General features: G+C 45.6%; 1 protein-coding gene across 2 annotated transcripts; it reads right to left on the bottom strand.

The window, feature by feature from the left end:
* Positions 1-247: 247 nt before the first annotated feature.
* Positions 248-21,093, bottom strand: CFAP53 (cilia and flagella associated protein 53). Of its 2 annotated transcripts, XM_064438230.1 has the most exons (9): positions 20,986-21,093; positions 19,298-19,527; positions 15,878-16,051; positions 8,347-8,650; positions 5,322-5,399; positions 4,743-4,961; positions 2,896-3,112; positions 2,294-2,396; positions 248-836 (listed from the first exon to the last, which is right to left on the bottom strand). In XM_064438230.1, exons 1-9 carry the CDS (start codon positions 21,061-21,063, stop codon positions 596-598), a joined length of 1,644 nt encoding a protein of 547 aa, XP_064294300.1. In that variant the 5' UTR covers positions 21,064-21,093; the 3' UTR covers positions 248-595. The 2 variants fall into 2 exon arrangements, with proteins under 2 accessions (XP_064294300.1, XP_064294301.1); XM_064438231.1 differs by lacking the exon at positions 5,322-5,399.
* Between the last annotated feature and the right edge of the window lie 862 nt (positions 21,094-21,955).

The raw sequence follows: 21,955 nt of genomic DNA, 5'->3' as shown, positions 1-21,955 counted from the left end.
CCCTTTTTGCAAGAAAAGGATGACTTCAGTCCTGCACGATTAAATCTGTCCAAGCAGACATCTCGCAGACTAGCTTTGGGACTCTGATATTCCACAGATCATTCAATAGCTATCAGAATATATCCAAAGCAATATCAGCTCTTTGCTCTCTAGCCCATAGTAAAACAGATTCATAGTTTTATATTTAACAAGGCAAGTTGAGTCTCCAAGTACTTTTTGTCTAAATACAAAAAAGGTTTTGCAAATATTTGCGGTTTGAGAGGCTTTTTAATAAAAGTTTGCTGGAACTCTTCTACGAAGTTTTCTTTGTGCAGATTTTAGAGAACGCCTGCCTATCATTCGTGTCATAATAATACATTACTGCAAAGAATATACAGTATTCTGGTATTAAAACATCAAACACTGATTTGGATCCGTCAATTTTGTGAAAGAAAATCCAATAGGGGAAAAAAACCAAACCTTTAAATTACCATGTTTCTTGTATTTGCCAGTTAAATATTTTGAGCATCGCAGGTGGAGAGGGGTCAGCTAATTCGAGTCATTTACAAACACCTTTAGAAAGGTTTTTTTTAAGGCAACCAAGTGAGCTAAAAAATCATTGTAAATTATCTTCTTGCGAGTTAGACATTAGTTTTCTTCTCAAAGGGTGTGTCTTTCCTAGTTTCTCACAAGGCCTTGATAGGATGTCCTGTACCCTTTCTTGGTAAGCTCGCTCTGCTGCTAGACCTGATTCATATTCTCGGTGCTTCTCTTCCTCCTCAGCATCACGGGTCTGTTGTCGATAGGCAATTTGAGCCCTGAGTTGCTCTTGGTATTCTTTTGCTTCCTTTACTTTTCTGGAAATGACATATAAATAGCTTATTTATGAAGTGTGGGTAAAATAAAAAACCCAACTTTATTATTATTTAATCTGTTAGCATTCAACCTTAGACTAAAGAACCATACAGAACTCCTTTTAGGTGTTAAAAATAACTACCACTCTATTAACCAAATGCTACACGCTAACCTTACGTTCTTCGGAGAGCGAACTGCGTTCTGTTGTGTGTTATAAAGCAGCCTGCGAAATCAGTGCTTAACAACAGAAGAGGAAGAACGACCCTTTGTAATCAGCCTGCCTTCCCTGCCCCTCACGGTGACAGCGAGGGGACGGAGAACAAGTCAGGTCTCAGTCCTTCGCTAGCTCCGGCTCATTGCTGCAGCAGCCTTACACCCCATCTCCACTCCCTCATTCTGAAGATAACAAGTTACTGCCCACGGGGGAGCCAGGGTGCAGGCTCCTGCTGCGGCGTTGTACTGATATTCTAGGAAACGGCTGTCAGAAGAAATCAATCTTCCATTCTACCTCGAGACTCATATATTACTTTCACTACCCTCTGGAGGAGCAGTGGAAGTCTACCTACATGTTCAGGCACACAGACACTTAAAATGCCAACGGTCTAGTCAAGACTTGTGCACTAACGCGACACAGTTGAACCACGCAGCGGTTACTGACACCGCTGAATGCCATCTTTGCTAAGTGAGGCATATCCAAAATGAAGCCCAGCGTGTTTCCCGCAGAAGGGTGAGATTTCTGCCACATCCAGGAGGTTCTTACCAATAAAGGCATGGGAGAACACAAAAGATACTGGCTCTGGAAGGAGCTACTCAGTTATCTCCCAGGGACAAGGGTGGAGAAAGGGCAGGAGTACAAAAAGGAAACCGAGTAAGGGAAATACGGCGCTTGGCCCTGGGCTTTGCATGACACCCAGAGGAACATTTCAGCTACTGCGTATAACTCTATTCTCACCCTGAGGAACCAGAAGGGAAGGAGAAGCCCGTGCAGCTGGGTGACGTGCAGTACTCTGGTATTTTGGTGGCTGACTATACAATTGTTTAAGGGATGCGTGTGGGTGGAGTTTAGCAATAAACCCGAACACACTAGTTCTCCCAGGTAAGTAACAACTAACCTTTCATTAACCCTCCTCCCCAAACTTCTGCCACTCCTAATAACAGCTCAGAGTATGAGGGGATGGATTTAACAAAACATGATGGATGTGAGTCACGTGATGGTCCAAAAACGACCAAAACAAGGGTAGGTAATGAAACACCATTCTTTGTACGATGAGAATTAGTCATTTAATACCAACTGCAATATAACAGGCCTGCTACTGAGCAGTTCGGAGCAGAGCCTCTCTGAACAGAACAAAGCGCACCTGGTGCTCTGAGAGTTGTGTGAAAATGAGAACTACCCTACTCACAAGTTTAAAAGATTGATCTGCAATGAAATGAACCGATGGCGTAAAAGAAAAAATACCTCGCATGTTTTTCTTCTTCTATATGCTTGAGTTCTGTGATTGCTTCAGCTAATAACTTCCCCTCTTGAGCAAGTTCTTCCTGCTCCTTTGCATTTCTCTGCACTGCAACAACAACAACAAAAATATGTTTAGGAGATAACAGCACTGCTAAGCTTGAACGGACAGTGAGACTGTATTAAAGCCAAGTAGCCTCGATAGCAAGCCTGAGTTTTGTGGCTTCCAAAGAGGCACGCATACAAGGGCAAGCGTATTCTCAGATTATTTGTTTTTCATCCACTCAGAATAGAAAAGATTTCACATCCAGTACTTAATAATAATTACAATAATTAATAATACTGTTTGCGTGCTCACGCAATCCTTACTTTACTACGCTTTGCTCTGGTGATAGCAATAGGAAATTAGCTTAAGGAATGCCTGTAGGAGTAAAGTTTCAGCAGCAGATTCAGAGACAGTAGCATTGTTGTCCACTCAACCATACAGCCCGTGCGTGCTGGGCCAGATGGTCTCCCCAAAAGCAGTGTGCTATACTCCCTCTGCCTTTGCCAAGACTTGCATTCCTGCGGTAGGTTTGGTGCACAGACAGAAAGCTATTACTACTTACGCTTCTCCTCCATCTGCAATTGTCTTGTATCCAGGACATCTTTCAGTAGCTGCTTTCTAGCCTCCTTTTCTAATCGCATTTGCTCGGCCTTCCTGGCCCAAACCTTCGCCATCTCTTCTTCGAGGAGCTTGTCCACTTCTTTTTCTCGCTGCTTCTCCTCCTCCCGCTGTTGAGCCAGGTGTGCCAGGTAAGTCTGTTGCTCCTTGAACAGCTCTTGCTGCAAATAAATGCACATTTGCAGATCTGAGTAAATGAGTTCAAAAAAAGCCTTTCAAAATATGAAGAGGAGTGGTGTTTGGTGGACAATGTGAGAACTGGGAGCCCAGAGCTCCATCCCAAACCCTGCCATGGGAAAGAGCTGTGCTGAATCTTCTTCCTGGCCAGTCGACAGTGCCTGGACAACAGCATAAGAGCAGAACAAATACAGAGTGATCCCTTCCCCCATAGCACCTCAGCTGCCTACAACACAGACATTTTACAAACACTTTCCACAGTAACCAAGCTATTTCACCCTCACCTGCATTAGACACCTTGGGATCTACAAATATAATATTAAATAATAATCAATATCACCTCCTCTAACTTTATGCCATTGTCTAACAGTGAGTTTATACAACTTGTTGATAAAACTCTGCCCTAGTGAGACCACATTTGGAGTACTGGGTTCAGTTCTGGGCCCCCCAGTCCAAGAAGGGCAGGGAACTGCTGGAGCAAGGCCAGCGCAGAGCTGCCAAGGGGATCAGGGGCTGGAGCATCTCCCTGGTGAGGAAAGGCTGAGAGACCTGGGCTTGTTCAGCCTGGAGAAGAGAAGCCTGAGGGGGGATCTCATCGGTGCCTATAAATATCTGAAGGGCGGGTGTCAGGGGGATGGGGCCGGGCTCTTTTCAGCGGTGCCCAACGCCAGGCCAAGGGGCCACGGGCACAAGCTGGAACACGGGAAGCTCCCCCTGAACAGGAGGACAAACCCCTTTGCTGTGGGGTGCCAGAGCAGGGGCACAGGCTGCCCAGAGAGGCTGTGGGGTCCCTTCCCTGGAGACATTCACCCCCCGCCTGGACGCGGCCCTGTGCCCCTGCTCTGGGGGTGCCTGCTCCAGCAGGGGTGGGACGGGGTGAGCTCCAGAGGGCCCTTCCAACCCCCACCGTGCTGGGATTCTGTGAACTTACCTAACCTACATAAGCTTCTAAATACCTTGAGCAGAGTAATGAATGCAGCTCCCTGCTCTGTCTTAAAGTTACCTTGAGACTCATTTTCACCCTGAAGTCGGACAATCTACTTGTTTTAAATTTAGGAAGTGACAGACACATCCATGGTTTCATTGCATCTCCAAGATATTTGCTGTGAGCTTTTGCATCTATATATCCAGCTATTAAAGACCTAAAACCACTTCTTAGTATTAATGAATTAGGCTAAATGAAATACTTCCTTTTCTCTGCAGTTACAAATATTTATTAAATGAGGTCCATGAAACAATATTTTTCTAACCTCTACAATGTCTATGCAGTATAAGGATGAAAAAGCTCAGGTGATTTATACACAATGGAATCAGCATGGAGGGACGAGATTCCAGCCTGGGAGCCCCTGTCTTTTGCCTAGCCTGGTAGCCTTGCTGATTGCAAAGCATGCTTTAAAGTACTCACCATGGTTTTAACAGCTAATGGGCTGCTTCAGAGAAGTAGCGTGCTGGCGGGAGGAGAAGCAACAGGCTATGTAAGAAAAGAATCAACTTGTTCAGAGAGAAGGGCTTGTATCTGATCTCATTTATATTGTGCAGTTCACTAAGGGCCACAAAATGAAACTAGGTGAGGTATTGCCCCACAACTTCACAGTGAACACCTCCAGCCCTTACTTTTCTTTTTGTTTTCTCTGCAGTGTCTTCCTGGGGTTCCTGAAGAGATTTTTCTAAGATCTTCATCTCTAGGGCAAGTTCACCTTGTTTTTCTTCATTAAGACGATTCTTCTTGTCCTGTGCTGCACTGAGCAACGTATCCCTGCATTCCTTCTGTTTCTGTAGTTTCTCCATATGAAGCTGTTCATTTTCTAGCTTAAGCAGCTGCTGCTGTTCTTCCTACAATGGTAAAAATAACCAGCTTTAAAATCATTGCATAACTTCAAACTACGTGATGGCTAGAATTAGTTTAATTGGAAAACTGAAGAGCAAAGATAAATATTTAAAGCCTTTCTTGCTGACACTAGAGAATTAGTGTCATCCATTAGACCTGTTAAAGCATGAACATTCAGCATATCATTCATTAGAATTCAGGATTTTTCTCTGTAATTATCACATGCACTTCAATACCGAACCACTGGAATACGTGAAGAACTCCAAATATTTCAAGCAGATAGAGTCATGTCCCCAGAGAAATTGATATCATCACCGCACGTATGATCTATACCTGATTCTTCACAGGCAGCCATAACCACTAACCGATACGGAGCCATGTGTTCCTCCTGTTTCTGCATGTATTATCTGTCCTGTGTCTGTGCTGAATGTTCTAGACCAACTCTAGTGGACATAAGATTGCACAAAGTAATAATATCCTTATGTTCTGATGGGCAGTCACTGAATTTCCATGGCTTCAAACCATTCCACTTTATATTGGAAAGAATAGGAACATGTAAAGTTGAGTTCTTAAGAAAGAAACAATGAAACATAGCAAGCGTATATGCAAGATCAAACAGGTATATGTATATTCAAGATTATTTAGCCAAAAGAAAAGAGAGACATCCCAAAGCAGCATCAACAGAGTAACTTAGCATAATTCCTGAACATCCTGCATTTGAACAAGCACTTATAGTCATAAAACAGTACGTGGCCATCATTAGCTTATCTACAGGTCTCAGAAACAATGCCTCAGCTGTCTTGAAGGTACAGAGTTTTTCATTAACCTGTTTTTAAATTAAATGTCTATTTTGTAACGTCAATAAATATTCTAACATGCATTAGCAGGTTTGCCATAAACAACGTGTCTAATCCTCCCCATACAGAAGTACAAGCTGCACCTCCTAAGGAACATAACTTGTTATGCCAGGTGTAAAGCCACACTGACTCTTCCAGTGTTTCAAAGCTGACTTTGCTGTCTTCCTCAATGGCCAAATACACTTTCAGAAGCTGGTAAACAGCTTTGAAACTCAGTATATATTATGTGAGCCACTAAGTAATCAAAAAAAACCCCTTTGAACAATAAAGAAGGAAAGAAGGTGGAAATAGTTGGCAGTCTACCGGGCAAGCTGGCACATGTCTTAGGCTGAACTCTGAAGTCAGTGAAATTGTTTGAGAGCAGCCAAGGGATCCATGGTGCTTACTCTGTGCAAGTTTATACGATGGGGTAACACATCATTGCAAATGTACAAAGAAATCGTTACCAACCATCCACCTGCAAGCTGAGACCAAAGTACTATGGCGGAAACTCGTCTAGCACTTGTGAGGCTACAGCCGGGATAACGGGATTTCCGTCACCTCAAGATACCACAATTCTTTAAGGGAGAGAAAAGACAGAGGGGAAGGAAGGCAGCTGATGTAGGTAACAGCTAATGAAAAAGCTAATGCAAAAATTGGTGCCTCTTTTGTCATCCAGTCTGAGATATCTTGAGGCACACATATGGTCTATCACAGCAAAGGCGCAAGTTTTGCCTCCCTAAATAATCTATTTCCCTTGCAACAACCAGAAGAAACCATTATACACAGAGCCACTTAGCTGTCCATAGCACATCCTTCACCCAGATGAAACCCCCAATCATTATAGGCTACCAACTCTGCAGTGAGAAACTTGTAATGAGGCCATCTGTCACATCCCTCACCTGCCGAAAAAGGATTACATCCCATTTTCAATACAGAAACTCTCCTTTATGGACTCTTTGAAGAAAGCTTTTTTTTCCAGAGACTAAACCACTTTACCAGAAATTTATCTCCTTGACGGAGCCCAAGGCAGCTGTCTGCAGGGGAATTTACACACTCTTCTATTCTAATAGTGTTTTTCTGAAAAGGCCAGCTAAGTAGAAGCGTTCTTTGCCTGTGGTTTGGCAGTGCCTTAAAAGTTGTTACAAGAAAATAATTTTATTCTGCACATTTTAAAATAAGTGAATCATTACCGTCTAGCTTGAAATAAGGACTCCACTGCTTTACAGCCAGGATTTTCAGAGCTTAAGATTAATTATTGTCATTATTTTTAAATAGTGGAGTATATATCTTGCCAACGTCAGCTTCCAGTGCCTAACAGAGTACCCTGAGCCTGTAAATACCTGCAAAACAAAGACTGAGTCTGAACTAAACAGTCTCCCATAACTCCCAAAGTCAACACAGAATACTGTGAACTAGCAAGCCCAACTAAAGCCAGCACAACTACAGCAAGCCTACACTGGGGAGAGATGAGGAAAAAAATAAGATAGTGGCCAAACCATTGGGCCAAGGAAGCCAGATGCCTCCCGCGATGTGTCACCCAACAGCAGCCAGCACTAACAGGAAAGTGAGCTTAGTCACTGTTTGCTAATTTGTTTAAAAAAGGAAAAAAAAAAAAAAAAGGATGTAGGTTCTGAAATTCAGTCAGCTGGGGCATAAGCAGTTGGGATTTCTTATATAAATATGTCTCCTCGTGTATGTGTCAGGGTCTTGAGTGCACCAACAGGCTCTGCAACCTCCCCGTAGGGGCTTGGCTGCGTGAGCTCGCAGCCAGCCCCGACGTGAGCCTTGGATCAGAGAGCCAGGAAAGAGCGGTGTGAGAAAGGGCTGAGAGGAGTCGCTTGGGAGCTGCAGCTAGGCTCAGTGTCTCACCCTTGGTGCCTACGTGAGCTATGCTGCAGGTACGCCTGTGCCTGAGGTCGATCCTGATCCCGATCCCGATCTGCTGACTTGACTTGCTGGTTTCATCTTGGACTTCGTCACTACACACCTGCTGAGCAGTTTGGACTGTCAGATGGCCCCAGTTACTGTCAGCAGACCTGCTCTGCTCTGCTCCTGCAGGTGCCATGAGACTCTTGTGGGGGAGGACAGCGTAGCTGCCTGCCCTGCTGTCACCTTCAGCTCCTGGCTCGCCTTCCCTTCCAGGAAGCCCTGGGAGCTGCTTCTTCCCAGTGAACTTACCATGGTAGTTAAACGTATGTATCAAGGTCTGGGACACAAGACCCTGGCGATCCCGCAGGAAACTTGAAACCAGAAAATTGCAAAGATGTCTGGCAAAAGCTTAAAAATATTTCCATTTCCCACAAAGGCTCTGAGAGGCTTTGAATGCCAAAATCCTTTACAATGCTAAGTTTCAAAAGATGTATTTCCCTCTGTTAACAGGAATGCATTTGCCACAGCTCTGGAAAAGAGGCTTAGCATAATAGGACAGTCTCAGATGCTAATGGAATCGGTGAAGATACAAATAAGGTATGGATTAATCTAAATGTCTAGTAATCCTATCATTAGAAGGGCCTTATACACGACCCTGAATTGAGAATGACATGAAAATTACCAGCAATCGAGCCTCTTCATCCTTCAGCCGCTTCGCCTCCTCTCGGCGAGCACCGAGCACCGCTACCTGGGCACTGAGCACGTTCAGGATTTCCCGATTCTGTTCTGCCGATTTCTGCATCTCCACCGCCTCTTGCTTTTCTTTAGCCAGCCTATCCTCTTTCCAAAGCTCCGCGAACATCTGCTCCTCCTTCTTCTGTTGCTTTTTCAGTTCCTCCTTCAGAGCTAGCTGGGCCAGCCAGTCTTCACACAGTTCCTTCTGACGCTTCTTCATCTGCTGTACACGAAGCTCCTCACATTGTTCTCTGAAACACAGAAGTTAAAAAAACAAACAACTCTCAAAATAATAAGCAAGTCTGGAGGTGTGTGATGGTTGGAGGCTCCCAGCTTGTAACTGCTTGGAGGATTTTGGCTCAGGGTGCTAAATTCTACACCTGGTCTGACACTGACTCCTTGTGAGGGCTAAGGAATCACAGAGCACCTCATTTGATGGAGATTTTGACCTTCATCCATTGAAAAGCAGGTCCTATGTTTGCATTTGTAAAAATAATATATACATTCATGCACAATATTTTATATATACAAGGTGTATTCTATATATGTAGTTGGAATGTGCACACTATGCTTGTTCAGACATGTAGGTTTACTAGGCACTTGAAAGCTCATTCATACTCAGAAAACACTCGGAGAGCAGAACCACTAGAAATTTATTATTTTTTTCACGAAGTTTTGTGGGATAATTCAGAAAAGTTGCAATAAAAGTCCGGAGAAGCTAGAAAGTTGAAGTAGTAATACAGCAGTTGAGTTGCATATAAGATATTTCTTTCCAGTTGAAGAACATATGACTATCTAGAGATTCTGCTTTTAATTTTTACAAACAAAGCACTATTGAGATCAATGTATGCTATCAAACAGCATTTAATGTGAACAATATAAAAGCATTTTAATTCTGTTCTATAACCAGGATATCGATTTTCACAAAATTGAAATGTGAAACTAGCAGACAATGGTGAAGATCTACAAGCATTAAGGATCTGTAAGCTCTAAGGACGTCTATTAGACACACATGAATGCTGCGAAGTAAAAAGATATCTCACAAATTTGTGCTGAATGAAACCATCTTCTACAGATTATTGCAATGCAAGTTTGGAATTTATAGTTGACATCATAAGATATCATTGAATGAATCTTGAACTACTGCATGAGAACAGTAGTTACCAGCACAATGTGAGATCCTATTACTTTATACAATGTTTAGCTGATAAACCTGTGCAGCAAAAACATTAAATATTCACCAAGCAACTATCTCATAGTACTATCACTCTCCACATCAGTTATTTAATTTTCATAACTATAGCAATGAAACAAAATCTGAATTAATTCCATTGCCTAAGATTTATTTTTTTAAAAACTTAAAAGCAACATTAAATTTGCCAGCACTGAAGATAGCTATTTGGTGGTTTGCATTTTCATGCTCTGTGGCTCTGCTAAGGATCTGTCTTTGCGAAGTCTTCACTTTTCTACACAAGTCCAATAGCTGCTGTCTCCATCTAAACCCACACCTGTATTCCCTGACCCGGGTTTCAGGTACAGAATTAATAGGAGTGTTATCCTCCCTCTGGGGCCATGGATTCACACCTCCATGGAGGCTACAGAAATGATGCAAATTTGGGCTCTCCCTGAGGTCAACTGCTATATCCACCGTCAACGAGGCAAACGGGGAGACAGTTTAGCAACACAGGATGTGACTGGTGGTCTATAACTCATTTCTGCCTTAAAACTAGTAAGCCTATGTTCTAGAATAATGACTTCTTTACTTGACACTGCTCCTTCATCACCTCCCGCTCATCTCCTGCTAAGAAGTGCAGAATGAGCGCAGCTCCTGGTATCATTAATATGTGGCTGAGGCAACTACCAGCGTGTAATAATTATGTGGTGGCTTATAAGATCTTCCAAAGCTTTACCAATAAAACTCCACACTAAGCCAGCCTAATAAAAATTACTTAGGGCTTATAAACCACAAAGAACATTTCCCCAAAGAGCCCTCCTCCAGTTCAGAACTGGCTGAACAAGCTGCTGACAGACAAAAAAAGCGACAGTGCCAAAAGCCAGCCTGACCCTGTTCTCAGTGCCACAGCGAGAGCCATCCAACCAGTGAAACTTACAGTGGAATGGTGCTAAATCAGAGCTGGGACTGCGGAGGGGAAAGATTGCTACACCTCGCTCTCCCCTGGTGCCGCAGGAGCGAGATACAGCCCAAGAACACAACGTTTGCCCTGTCATTTCATGCAGAAGCGTAGGCCTCACCACATTTTCCTCCTGCCAGCGTTCACTGTTTGCTGCCCCACATTTCAGCTGTAACCTGCTGGGACCAAGGGCATCTCTCTCCTCATCCTCTCTTTGGAAAGCGCCGTGGAGGCAGAGGTGAAAGGTGCTAAGCACTAGCCACGAACGATAAAAGGGAAAGCAGTGCCATGAAAACAAAATTTGCATTTTACTTGATATCCAGGAGGCATTTCTAACCTCTTAACTGTTTCTGACTGAAAAGAAGCAACAGGAATCTGCCAAGTCCCCTTTCATCAACATCAGGTCTCCATAAGATAAAACCTCCCACATTTAACACTTTTCTCCCCAATCCTAGGACACGTCACATCCTCTAACCAAATGTTGCGTTCTTCCCTGAGGGCTGGGCTTGTACCCTCTGGAGAAGAAACTGTCACTGGAACGAGGGACCATCCTCAGCTCAGGTCTTCAGAGAGAAGGGCGAGGAAATACAGGAACAAAGGAGCAGACGCCAGTGCAGGGTAGTGAAAAGGGATGGTGTTTTTACTTCTTTATATGAGCTGGGAACCTTCCGACTGCTCATTCTCTGGTTGTCCCAACGACGAGAGCAGAGAGCAGCGCAGCGTTGTGTGCGCCGCGAGCCACGGCACGCTCCAAGAGGTGCCTCTGCCTTCAAGCAGGTCAACGAACCTACTACGCCATTGCTGGTTTTCATCCATTTTAACACCAGAATCTATCTTCCAACTCCTGGGTGGGAGTTACTGGTGATTAAAGACTACAGTAATAATTAGTATTCATGAAAAACATATTTCTTCAATGTTCTGAGGGAAACATACCATTATTAAGATTTGAAATCTTACACCATTAGAAATAACTGTATTACGTTAACGCAATGGGTTCGAAGTTCTCCCAGCAGTGAAGGAATACAGAATTAGTTATTCTTTTCCATGATTATAAATTAACCTGAATTTAATTGAATTCTCAGAGGGGAAGAGAAGTTAAATAAAAGTTCGGCACAGTTAGAGTTTTCATGTAAAATAACCCTGTAATTGCTTGATTTCATCAAAATAATTCCTTCAAAGCAGCTTTTACAGCAACCTATAAACATCTGCTCCCCCAGATGGCTGGTTTTCTTCCTCACTTTGCTATCCTAAGCTTCTTAACGTTAAAATTGTGCCTGTATGTAGCCACTTCCCAAAGACAGAAACTGCATTTATTCCCTGCCCCCAGTTATTTATTCACTTTATGGCTGCAGTACAAAGTTGCTGTGCTAACAACATTCTTTGTATGGATGCTTCTGATGTTATCACAAGAAAGAGGATGTAATATGTGTTTTATGCAAATTTTAAGACATTGCAATTTTCTTTAAAGATACCAATGATGAACATGCCCTCGGGCTAAAACTGGCTGAATATCTTTTCATACGAGTTGTAGCCCTTCATGAAAATGAATTCCAGTGGGACTGTGCCCTCTGTCACCTTGCGACAAAGGACTCTTCCTGGCTAACATCACTACTGTTAAATCTCTACCCTCAGGCTGCAGCTCCAAACCCAGCCACATGGCTGATAAAAGAGTTGCCTTTTAGTACTCTGGAATAATTTACTGGAGCGCTGGACACTATAGGTGCTCCTATACCTCAGGTTTGTGGATCATAGGACCATAGAATGCCCTGAGTTGGAAGGGACCCACAAGGACCATCGAGCCCAGCTCCTGTCCCTGCACAGGACACCCCAAATTCACACCGTGTCTCTGAGGGCCTTGGCCAAGTGCTTCTGGAATATCGCCAGGCTGGTGCCGTGATGCCTCCCTGGGGAGCCTGTGCCAGGGCTCCACCACCCTCTGGGGGAAGGACCTTCTCCTAATGCCCAGCCTAACCCTCCCCTGGCACACCTCCCTGCCATTCCCTCAGGTCCTATAGATCTTGCAGAATCTATACCTGCAAGAGAGTGGAGCGCCTTGCTTAAAGTTAAAAGAAATATACATAAGTCTGTATTAGGTTTCAGAAAGACTTTCAAAATAATTGTAAATTCATGTGCGAAGAGGAACAAAATAATCTATATATCCATGTGTTACTGAAATGACCTCCCGGGGCTCTTCCAGGTATGTCCTAGAGCTACGGTCTCCAAAGCAAGCTGTGCAAGACAAGCCATTGGGGTGCAGGAAGAAAATACATTTTATACCATTAATATATAACACTGAAAATAAAAAGAGGGTCTCTTTCATCTTTACTTCACCCTCTTCTAATTTCTATTTTTGCATATGGTTTATAATACACATAATATACTAGTACAATACTACAAGTATATAATTTATAAATAAGTTAATATATTGGGAGGGAGCGCTAACAATTTTTTTTACTGATAGGGGTGCGCAGTTGAAAAGGTTTAGTGACCACCGCCCTGTAGGACAGTGTGTGACACAGTTACAACTTTCTGGTTGTGGATCTCTAACAAGTGTTGGTTTCTGCGCCTCGAGTGCTGGGCTCAGGTTTGGGCCCCTCGGGACAAGAAGGGCCTGGAGGGGCTGGAGCGTGTCCAGAGAAGGGCAGCGGGGCTGGGGCAGGGTCTGGAGCACAAGTGTGCTGGGGGGCGGCTGAGGGGGCTGGGGGGGTTTAGCCTGGAGAAGAGGGGGCTGAGGGGAGCCCTTCTCGCTCTCTGCAGCTGCCTGAGAGGGGCTGGAGTGAGGGGGGGGCTGGTCTCTGCTCCCAAGTCACCAGGGACAGGACGAGAGGAGACGGCCTCAAGTTGCACCAGGGGAGGTTTAGGTTGGATACTAGAAAAAATTTCTTCACCAAAAGGTTTGTCAAGCATTGAAACAGGCTGCCCAGGGAGGTGGTTGAGTCTCCATCCCTGGAGGTATTTAAAAGAAGGGCAGACGTGGTGCTTGAGGATATGGTTTAGTGGTGGACCTGGCAGTGATAGGTTAGCGGTTGGACTCGATGATCTTAAGGGTCTTTTCCAACCTTAACGATTCTATGATTCCTGAGCAGCAAAGCCTGCTCCCAGATCTCTGCATGGACCAGGGTGGTTTGGGAGGAAGAGTAACAGGTAACAGTTACACAAATACATGCAGATTCAGATATTAAAAGTTACTAATCTAATCAGAATTGATCACAGTAGAGATTTCCTTTCTCGTTGGAAAAGGACAGAGAAAAAAACTTTACAGTATTTCTAGGCATATACATGAAGAAAGATATCTGGCTTTTGAAGGAGAGATCGACAGACACTTGAGCTGTTGTCAGCTGGTGTTATTCAAGTTGGGTTTTTTTAATAGGGCCCCTAATTTAAAAGTAGAAAGAGACAGAGCTAGAGGAACAGAGGGAGGAACTGACTATGGAAATGTATTTCCATTACATCAGGACAGTCAAAGAGGAGGCCTCTCTGCACTGTAGGATAAAGATTCATTTGCAGAGATACTCAAAGATTGCCAGTCACAAGGGCTGTGAAGAAAGAGGATTTCACTGCCTCTAAATCCTCTGAAAAACTGCAGCCAGCCGAATGCCCGCAGTAAAGCTCCAGCAATACTTTTTAATTGGATACTATGTGGTATGAATATTGCCTAGATCTAAGAGCAGGCTGGGAAAGGTAGAAGGATGATGGGAATGATCCCATGAGATTGAGTGAACCATATATCAATAGGGTTGTGCTGGGAAGAAAGAGAACCTGAGGCATTAAGGCAGGCAACTCCAGTGTGAAAGTCTAAGTAGGTGTCACCAGATCATGAGATTCCCTGGTGGGATTCATTTTGCAATGAAAATACTTAAAATCTGGCATCTAAACAGGAATCTAGATGTGAGATAAAATCCCATTCTAACCAACAGGAACCTAATCAATGCAGTCAGCGGAGGCTAGGGTGCAGTTCAACTGGCAGACCAGTATAGGCCTACTTTAGGATGACATTAGGTTCCTTTAACAGTCCCAATGTCAATGATGTTCTACTGAATAGGATTTCAGATACCCAGTGAATATAAAGACACCAACACTTAGACACCTACCTTTAGGTGTCGAAATCACAAGCTGAATCCCTTCTCCTTGGCACGTAAGACAAGCTACAAGTACAAAATAAAAAGGACCCCAGCAGTGTCTCCTTTAAACAATTTTAAACATGAATTTCAACCACTTTGTATGATGGGTAGAGAGCAAACTGGGAACTGTAAATTGCAAGGGCCATATTTTAAAGCCAGCATGTGAATGTAGAGGTACATACACACTCTTACACCTGTCTCAGTCAATAAAGCCCACATTTGAGAAACAAACATTTATCTGTGAAATTAGTTAATTAGAGTTTATGCACAAGTGAAAGCAAGCATGGATTTTTATCCCCAGCCTCCACAGACTGAGAAGCAGGTGATGTGCATTTCCATACCACTGTGGGAGACTGAGAAGAGACACTTCAAATGATTACATTTAAGTTACATTAATACATTAATATAATTTTCATCCCTTCCTCAGAAAAACTGATTTCCAGGAATTGACGAGTCAGATTTCATGCCAAGGCCTCAGGGCCTGATAAGCACCTGCAAATTGTAATGACTTCAAAAGACGCTGCCAAGCTCAGCATCCAAGAAGACTTGGCACAGAACTTCAGGTTGCGTTAAAACCTTAGCTTCGGCTGCTGCTCTTGAAGAGTAGGTAATAAATAAAAACACAGCCTTTTTGGACAATCTTGACAATTAACAATCTTAACAATCAAGGATCTTCAATATATTAGCTTAATAAGTATGATTTAGGCCCAATTAAACTTCCACGAACCCTTTTCACTCCAACAGTATAAAGCTAAAACAGAACTATATGCCAGAACAAGGAATTACCAACACAGCCGACCCGGCAGGTGACAGAGCAGGGATGCTCACACTTGGAAGAATGTTTTCACAGTATCTCAACGCTTAAATCAACTAAAGGAGACAGTACAGTTCTTTGTACCTCTTGCCCTCATCTCTATTAATGAAAATCTTTCTCGCACGCTTTACTGAGCATTACAGTGTTGCAAATTTGGATCCTTGGCCTTTAGAGGCTGCACCCCTTCACCCAAAGTCAGAGAAAGACTATACTCTGCGCTCCACTGCGTGCAACAAGGCTGAGACCTTTCAGCTTCTGGCAGAGCTCACACACCTTTATCCAAACCACCCTGGTTATTTCTGATGTATCATTCCAGTCGCATTCATCTTTCCTTCCTCAGTTTGTTATTGTCCCCTGCTTGTTAAATTGCTCTTCGTATTTACGTAACCCAAATTCTATTTTATAAGATACCTGAACTGCTGCTCTCGTTTTTCAGCCACCAGTTGTTGTCTTTCTTTTTCTCTCTTCTCCCTCAGTAATTTTGCTCGCTCTCTCATTTTCTCTTGTTTCTCCAGTACCGTTTCTTCAAGTGACTCCATCTCAGCAAAGTACCTACTTTCCTCTGCCTCCAGAAGCTCACGAAGCCTGTAATGAAAACATTTAGATAAAAGCTAAAACGATCCTTCTGTTGAATGATAAAGTTCTAGTTTATTTGTTATGAGCATGAAATGGGTACTGGGCTCCTTTCAACACTTCTTGCAAATGTCAAAGGAGGCAACATGCAAAGGAACATCATATTTTAACTCGGGGATCACTCCTGTCCTGCCCATGCAGGGGATCTTACAGCACAACAAGAGGGATTCTGTCCCAGCACAATTTAATCTCCTTATCTTACAAACCCATTTCCAATGCTGCTTTACAACATCAGTCCCCCATTAAACATATTCTTCTCATTTCCAGACCACATTTGTCGCCAGCTGATATCAATTTGATCTTGTACTATTGTTAACCTTCAGTGTAATCCCTTCCTGCTATTTACCACCCTTCTCTAGGCATCTGTAATTGCATCTTGTCTCAAACTACCATTTGTTATTTTAGCATCGCTCCATAAACATTTAATCCTGAAAGACCTTTGATGAAAAAGTCATGTCAAATTGGCAATTTTTAAACACACCACCGTTTCCCTCTCTATTAACCCTAGCAATAAGAAACCTGGGGCTAAGGAATCCAGAAAGTCACTAATTCCAGCCCAAACGCCACAGTGGCCTCTGGAAAATCACGGAATGGTTTGGGTTGGGAGGGACCTTCAGAGGCCACCCAGTCCAACCCCCTGCAGTGAGCAGGGACATCTTCAACTACATCAGGTCGCTCAGAGCCCCGTCCAGCCTGGCCTTGAGTGTGTCCAGGGATGGGGCATCAACCACCTCTCTGGGCAACCTGGGACAGGGGTTCACCACCCTCACTGTAAACAACTTCTTCCTTCTATCCAGTCTAAATCTCCCCTCCTTTACTTTAAAACCATCACCCCTTGTCCTGTCACAACAGGCCTTGCTAAAAAGGTCTCCCCATTCTTCCTATAGTCCCCCTTTAAGTACCAGAAGGCCACAGTAAGGTCTCCCCGCAGCCTTCTCTTCTCCAGGCTGAACAGCCCCAGCTCTCTCAGCCTTTCTTCACAGGAGAGGTGCTCCAGCCCTCAGATCATCTTTGTGGCCCTCACTCTTACTTTTACACCACAGGATGCCCCTGCTACTACGTGAGCAATAGCGCTGTGGACCTACGTGGGCACTGCTGGTGGGAGTTTTAGTAGCAAAGCCAAAGACCTAGGAAATGGCTTTAAGCTGCGCCAGGGGAGGTTTAGGTTGGAGATTAGAAAAAATGTCTCCACTGCAAGAGTGGTCAGGCCCTGGCACAGGCTGCCCAGAGAGGTGGGAGAGTCACCATCCCTGATGGGGTTCAAACAGCATGTAGACGTGGCCCTTGGGGCCATGGTTTAGGAGACCTGGGGGTGTTGGGTTGGGGGTTGGCCTTGATGATCCTAGAGGTCTTTTCCTGCCTTAATGATTCTGTGATAATTCCGGAAACTGAATTGCACTGTCTTCACCACATACTGAGCTGCGTCTCCTCGCATAGGGATCTTAAGCAGGTAAATAAGAACAAACCCCATGGAGTTCAACAAAAAGTCCTGCACCTGGGAGGAACAATCCCACGCATTGGTACACGCTGGGGGCTGACTGGCTGGAAAATGGCTCTGCAGAAAGGGACCTGGGGGTCCTGGCAGACAGGCTGAACATCAGCCAGCAATGCAGCCTTGCGGCAAAGAAGGCCGCAGGAGAAAGAGCACTGCCAGCAGGTCAAGGCAGGCGATCCTTCCTCTCAGCACTGATGAGACCTCATCCGAAGTGCGGGGTCCAGTTCTGGGCTCCTTGGCACAAGAAAGATACAGACCTCGTGGAGCGAGCCCAATGAAGGGCCACTAAAATGATTAAGGGACTGGAGCATCTCTCCTAAAAGGATAATCTCTCCTAAAGGTCTCTCTCCTGTGAGATCTGGGACTATTCAGCCTGAAGAAGAGAAGGTTCAGGGGATCTCATCGATTAATATAAAAACCTGAAGGGAGGGAATGCAGAAAATGGAGACAGCTGCTTCTCAGTAATGCCCAGTGATACAACAAGAGGCAACAGGCACAAATTAAAACATGTGAAATTCCATCTGACACAAGAAAACACTTTTCTTTTGACTGTGAGGGTTGTCAAATACCAGAACAGGCTGCCCACAGAGGTAGCAGAGTCTCCATGTATGGAGATAAGCACACCCCAAATGGGCAGTCCCAGGCAACCTGCTTTACGTGAATGCTGGAGCAGGGGGTTGGACTAGATTGTCTCAGGAGGTTATAGATTCATCGAACGCCCTGAGTTGGAAGAGACCCACAAGGATCTTCAAATCCAGCTCCTGTCCCTGCACAGGACACCCCAAATTCACACCGTGTCTCTGAGGGCCTTGGCCAAGTGCTTCTGGAATATTGCCAGGCTGGTGCCGTGATGCCTCCCTGGGGAGCCTGTTCCAGGGCTCCACCACCCTCTGGGGGAAGGACCTTCTCCTAATGTCCAACCTATCCCTCCCCTGGCACACCTCCCTGCCATTCTCATTCCCATAGGTTCCTTCCCAACCTCAGTGACTCCGTGCAATTGGTGTACAATTCCTGTCCAATGAAGACACATCAGACTGGGATACCAAACTGATGGCCTTCACAGCGCCAAAGTCACTTAACGTGAAAGAATAACCAAGAAATCAAACCATATGATTTTTTTTCTAAGTTCAGCACAATTATGTTCTTTTCAAGGCAGTAATTCACCTCACCTTTATTATTTTTGACAGACTTCTGCCAAATTTTCATTTCTTTCAACTGCCTGTGCTGCAAAGTATTACTTGTCGGATCTAAACATTAATTAAGTGAGATTGCAACAAAACCCTGTTACACCCAACAGTTAGAGCTTCTCACAATTCGATAAAAGTACTCTTCATTCTCTTTAAAACTCCAGCGATAAAAGTGGTATAATACTACTTTTATCTTGCATTTGGCAAACAAGGCTCTAAATGCCACCTAAACCATACTAGCTAGTGTGTTTGCATAGATATCTCTAGTGATTGGCTCAGTGATTACTACTAGCAACAAGAGCCAAAACGCTACTGTTTGCTCTACGTTGCTGCTTGGCAGCCAGTTACACACACCTACGCCTCCTGTTACCACTAATAATGACTACCATGCCACAAAGCACAGTGTAACATACAGAGCTGAGCTCAACCGAGTGTTTTGCCATAATCATTCCTCTAAGCATACAGTGAAGTCAAAAATAGTCAGGCAGATGTTGGTATTAGCTACTTGGTTGCTACCTCTCTCGTCTCTCATTGGTCCTTGCCAGATACTCCTGCATTGTGTCATCCATCCTTCTCTGCACAGCACTGTGCAGCCATTTTTGTTCCTTGCGTTGCTGCCACTCGTAGACCTTGCGATAATGGTTGTACAGCTTTAAGGAATCCGCGTATTCAAGGAGTTCCTTTTCTTTCTGTCTGCGGGCCAAGACTAAATTTTCACAGGTTTGTTCTTTAGAAGGCTTGGCTCTCTGCAAGAGAAAGCATATGTCAGTGGTGAAAGCTATTCTGGGTTCTTTTTAATTGAATTCATGACCAAATAAGTACATAGAATCATAGAATGGTTTGGGTTAGAAGGGACCTTTAGAGGTCATCTAGTCCAACCCCCTGCAGTAAGCAGGGACATCTTCAACTACATCAGGTCGCTCAGAGCCCTGTCCAGCCTGACCTTGAGTGTGTCCAGGGATGGGGCATCAACCACCTCTCTGGGCAACCTGGGACAGGGGTTCACCACCCTCACTGTAAACAACTTCTTCCTTCTATCCAGTCTAAATCTCCCCTCCTTTAGTTTAAAACCATCACCCCTTGTCCTGTCACAACAGGCCTTGCTAAAGAGGTTGCCCCCATTCTTCCTATAGTCCCCCTTTCAGCACTGAAAGGCCACCATAAGGTCTCCCCGCAGCCTTCTCTTCCCCAGGCTGAACAGCCCCAGCTCTCTCAGCCTTTCTTCACAGGAGAGGTGCTCCAGCCCTCAGATCATCTTCACAGCCCTCCTCTGGCCCTGCTCCAACAGCCCCGTGTCTGTCCCGTGCTGAGGAGCCCCGAGCTGGAGGCGGCGCTGCAGGGGGGTCTCACAGAGCGGGGCAGAGGGGCAGGACCCCCTCCCTCACCCGGCTGCCCACGCTGCTGGGGATGCAGCCCAGGGCACGGTTGGCTTTCTGGGCTGCGAACGCACACTGCTGGCTCATGTCCAGCTTTTCACACCCCAGTACCATGTCCTTCTCTGCAGGGCTGCTCTCCATCCCTCCATCCCCCAGCCTGTATTGATACAGGGGTTTCTCCGACCCAGGTGCAGGACCCTGCACTTGGCCTTGTTGAACCTCATGAGGTTCTCACAGGCCCGCCTCCAGCCTGTCCAGGTCCCTATGGACGACATCCCGTCCTTCTGGTGTGTCAACAGCACCGCTCAGCTTGGTGTCATCTGCACACTTGCTGAGGGTGCACTCGATCCTACTGTCTGTGTCATTGATGAAGATATTAAACAGCACTGGTCCCAGTACAGACTGCTGAGGGACACCACTTGTCAGCAGTCTCCACCTGGACATCGATTCATTGACCACTACCCTCCGGATGCGACCATCCAGGCATTCCTTATCTACTGAACAGTCCACCCATCAAATCCGAGAGGATGGTTATGGTCTGCTTTACACATACTGAAGGAACGTTCTCTCCGCAGGTAACCTCCAGCCACCCCCGCCTCCAGCACAGCTCCCGGGAGCTCCCACCGCACCCCACCGCGCACAGGCGGCGCCCAGGTACCCCCAAAGGAAGTACCAATGAGTACAGCTAGCCCGGCTCCGCCAGGGACCTGCGGCGGGTCCCGCCGAGACCCTCAGCCCGCACGGCACCGGGCGGGCTCCCCGACGAACCCGCACCCCGCACCACCCGTGAGCGGAGCAGACGCCACCGGCGGCGGCGCGGTCCCTCACCAGCGCCAATGAGTGTGGGACGGGCCCGGTCACCTCCCGGTGCCGATGCCGCCGCCGGGCCTCCATGGCCGCGGCCATGACAGGAAGTCAGCCAGGCGCGCCGCGCGTTGCTATAGCAACGCACCGCGGCGGAAATGACCTCATGACGCTGAGACGCGGGAGCACCGTCCGGCGCAAGCGCAAGCGGGCGGTGGGGCGCATGCGCACTCTGGCGGGAAGGGCTAGGGGAAGGCGGGGCTGTGATGGCGCCGTGAGGGGGGGGCTGCCAGCCTGTCATGCTACCTGGCTGTGAAGGGCTGGTGACACCTAGCGGGAGCAGAGGCTGCCACAAGCGGGTGTAAGAGCAGCGAAAAGGTTCTGTATTAAGAAGGGCATAAAAGGAAGGTCGAGTTTAACGGGGAGAACGGATTCCCTGTACCCGCAGATTGGCGGTCGCTGTGTGAACCCTACAGCGCCCTGGTCAGGGCGGGCAGTCCCCTCGTAAAGGTGTCCTTTAGATACGAGTCCTGCCGATGGGCAGGCTCCGGAGCTGCCCAGGGTAGAGGAAAGTGGGAAATAAAACACTGGCTGTGGATCAGCGTTTGCTTCAAGTTTGTTGCCCTCAGAGAAGTCGCAGGCAAAAGCTGTTGCTGAAGCTTTGAAGCCCAGGAACGCAGATGATTGCCAAGAACTTTGTTTGTCTTGCAGATAATCAGGACTTGGCTGATAAGTTGAAAAAATGATCTGAAGGAAGAAAGGTCAATGTTCGAAGTTGACTGTAAAGCTCATTCTCATTCCATTGCAATTTGCAGGGCAATTATTTCTGGTATCAGTGATGGGATCCCTGCATGATCTAAGCACGCTGTATGATAAACAGCATTTACACGCTGGAGTATGCGCTCTGCCACTGCGGTAGTGCTTGAACTGGAACTCTTGATTTTATTTCAGTCAAGACTTAGTCTATCATGCTTTTGTGACTAAGTCTTTAAGA

Source organism: Phalacrocorax carbo, chromosome Z (assembly GCF_963921805.1).
Source record: "Phalacrocorax carbo chromosome Z, bPhaCar2.1, whole genome shotgun sequence".
Taxonomy (NCBI): domain Eukaryota; kingdom Metazoa; phylum Chordata; class Aves; order Suliformes; family Phalacrocoracidae; genus Phalacrocorax; species Phalacrocorax carbo.
This window is presented reverse-complemented; position numbering and strand designations above follow the sequence as displayed.

Bases quoted from the DNA above. Each gene is read 5' to 3' on its own strand.
- CFAP53 (XM_064438230.1), bottom strand. From the start codon at position 21,063: ATGGCCGCGGCCATGGAGGCCCGGCGGCGGCATCGGCACCGGGAGGTG. The intron at 8,651-15,877 runs GTATCTTATAAA...TCTGTGTTTCAG, and splicing joins AAACGAGAGCAGCAGTTCAG to AGAACAATGTGAGGAGCTTC. The intron at 4,962-5,321 runs GTTAGTGGTTAT...TTACCATTGTAG, and splicing joins GAACACATGGCTCCGTATCG to GAAGAACAGCAGCAGCTGCT.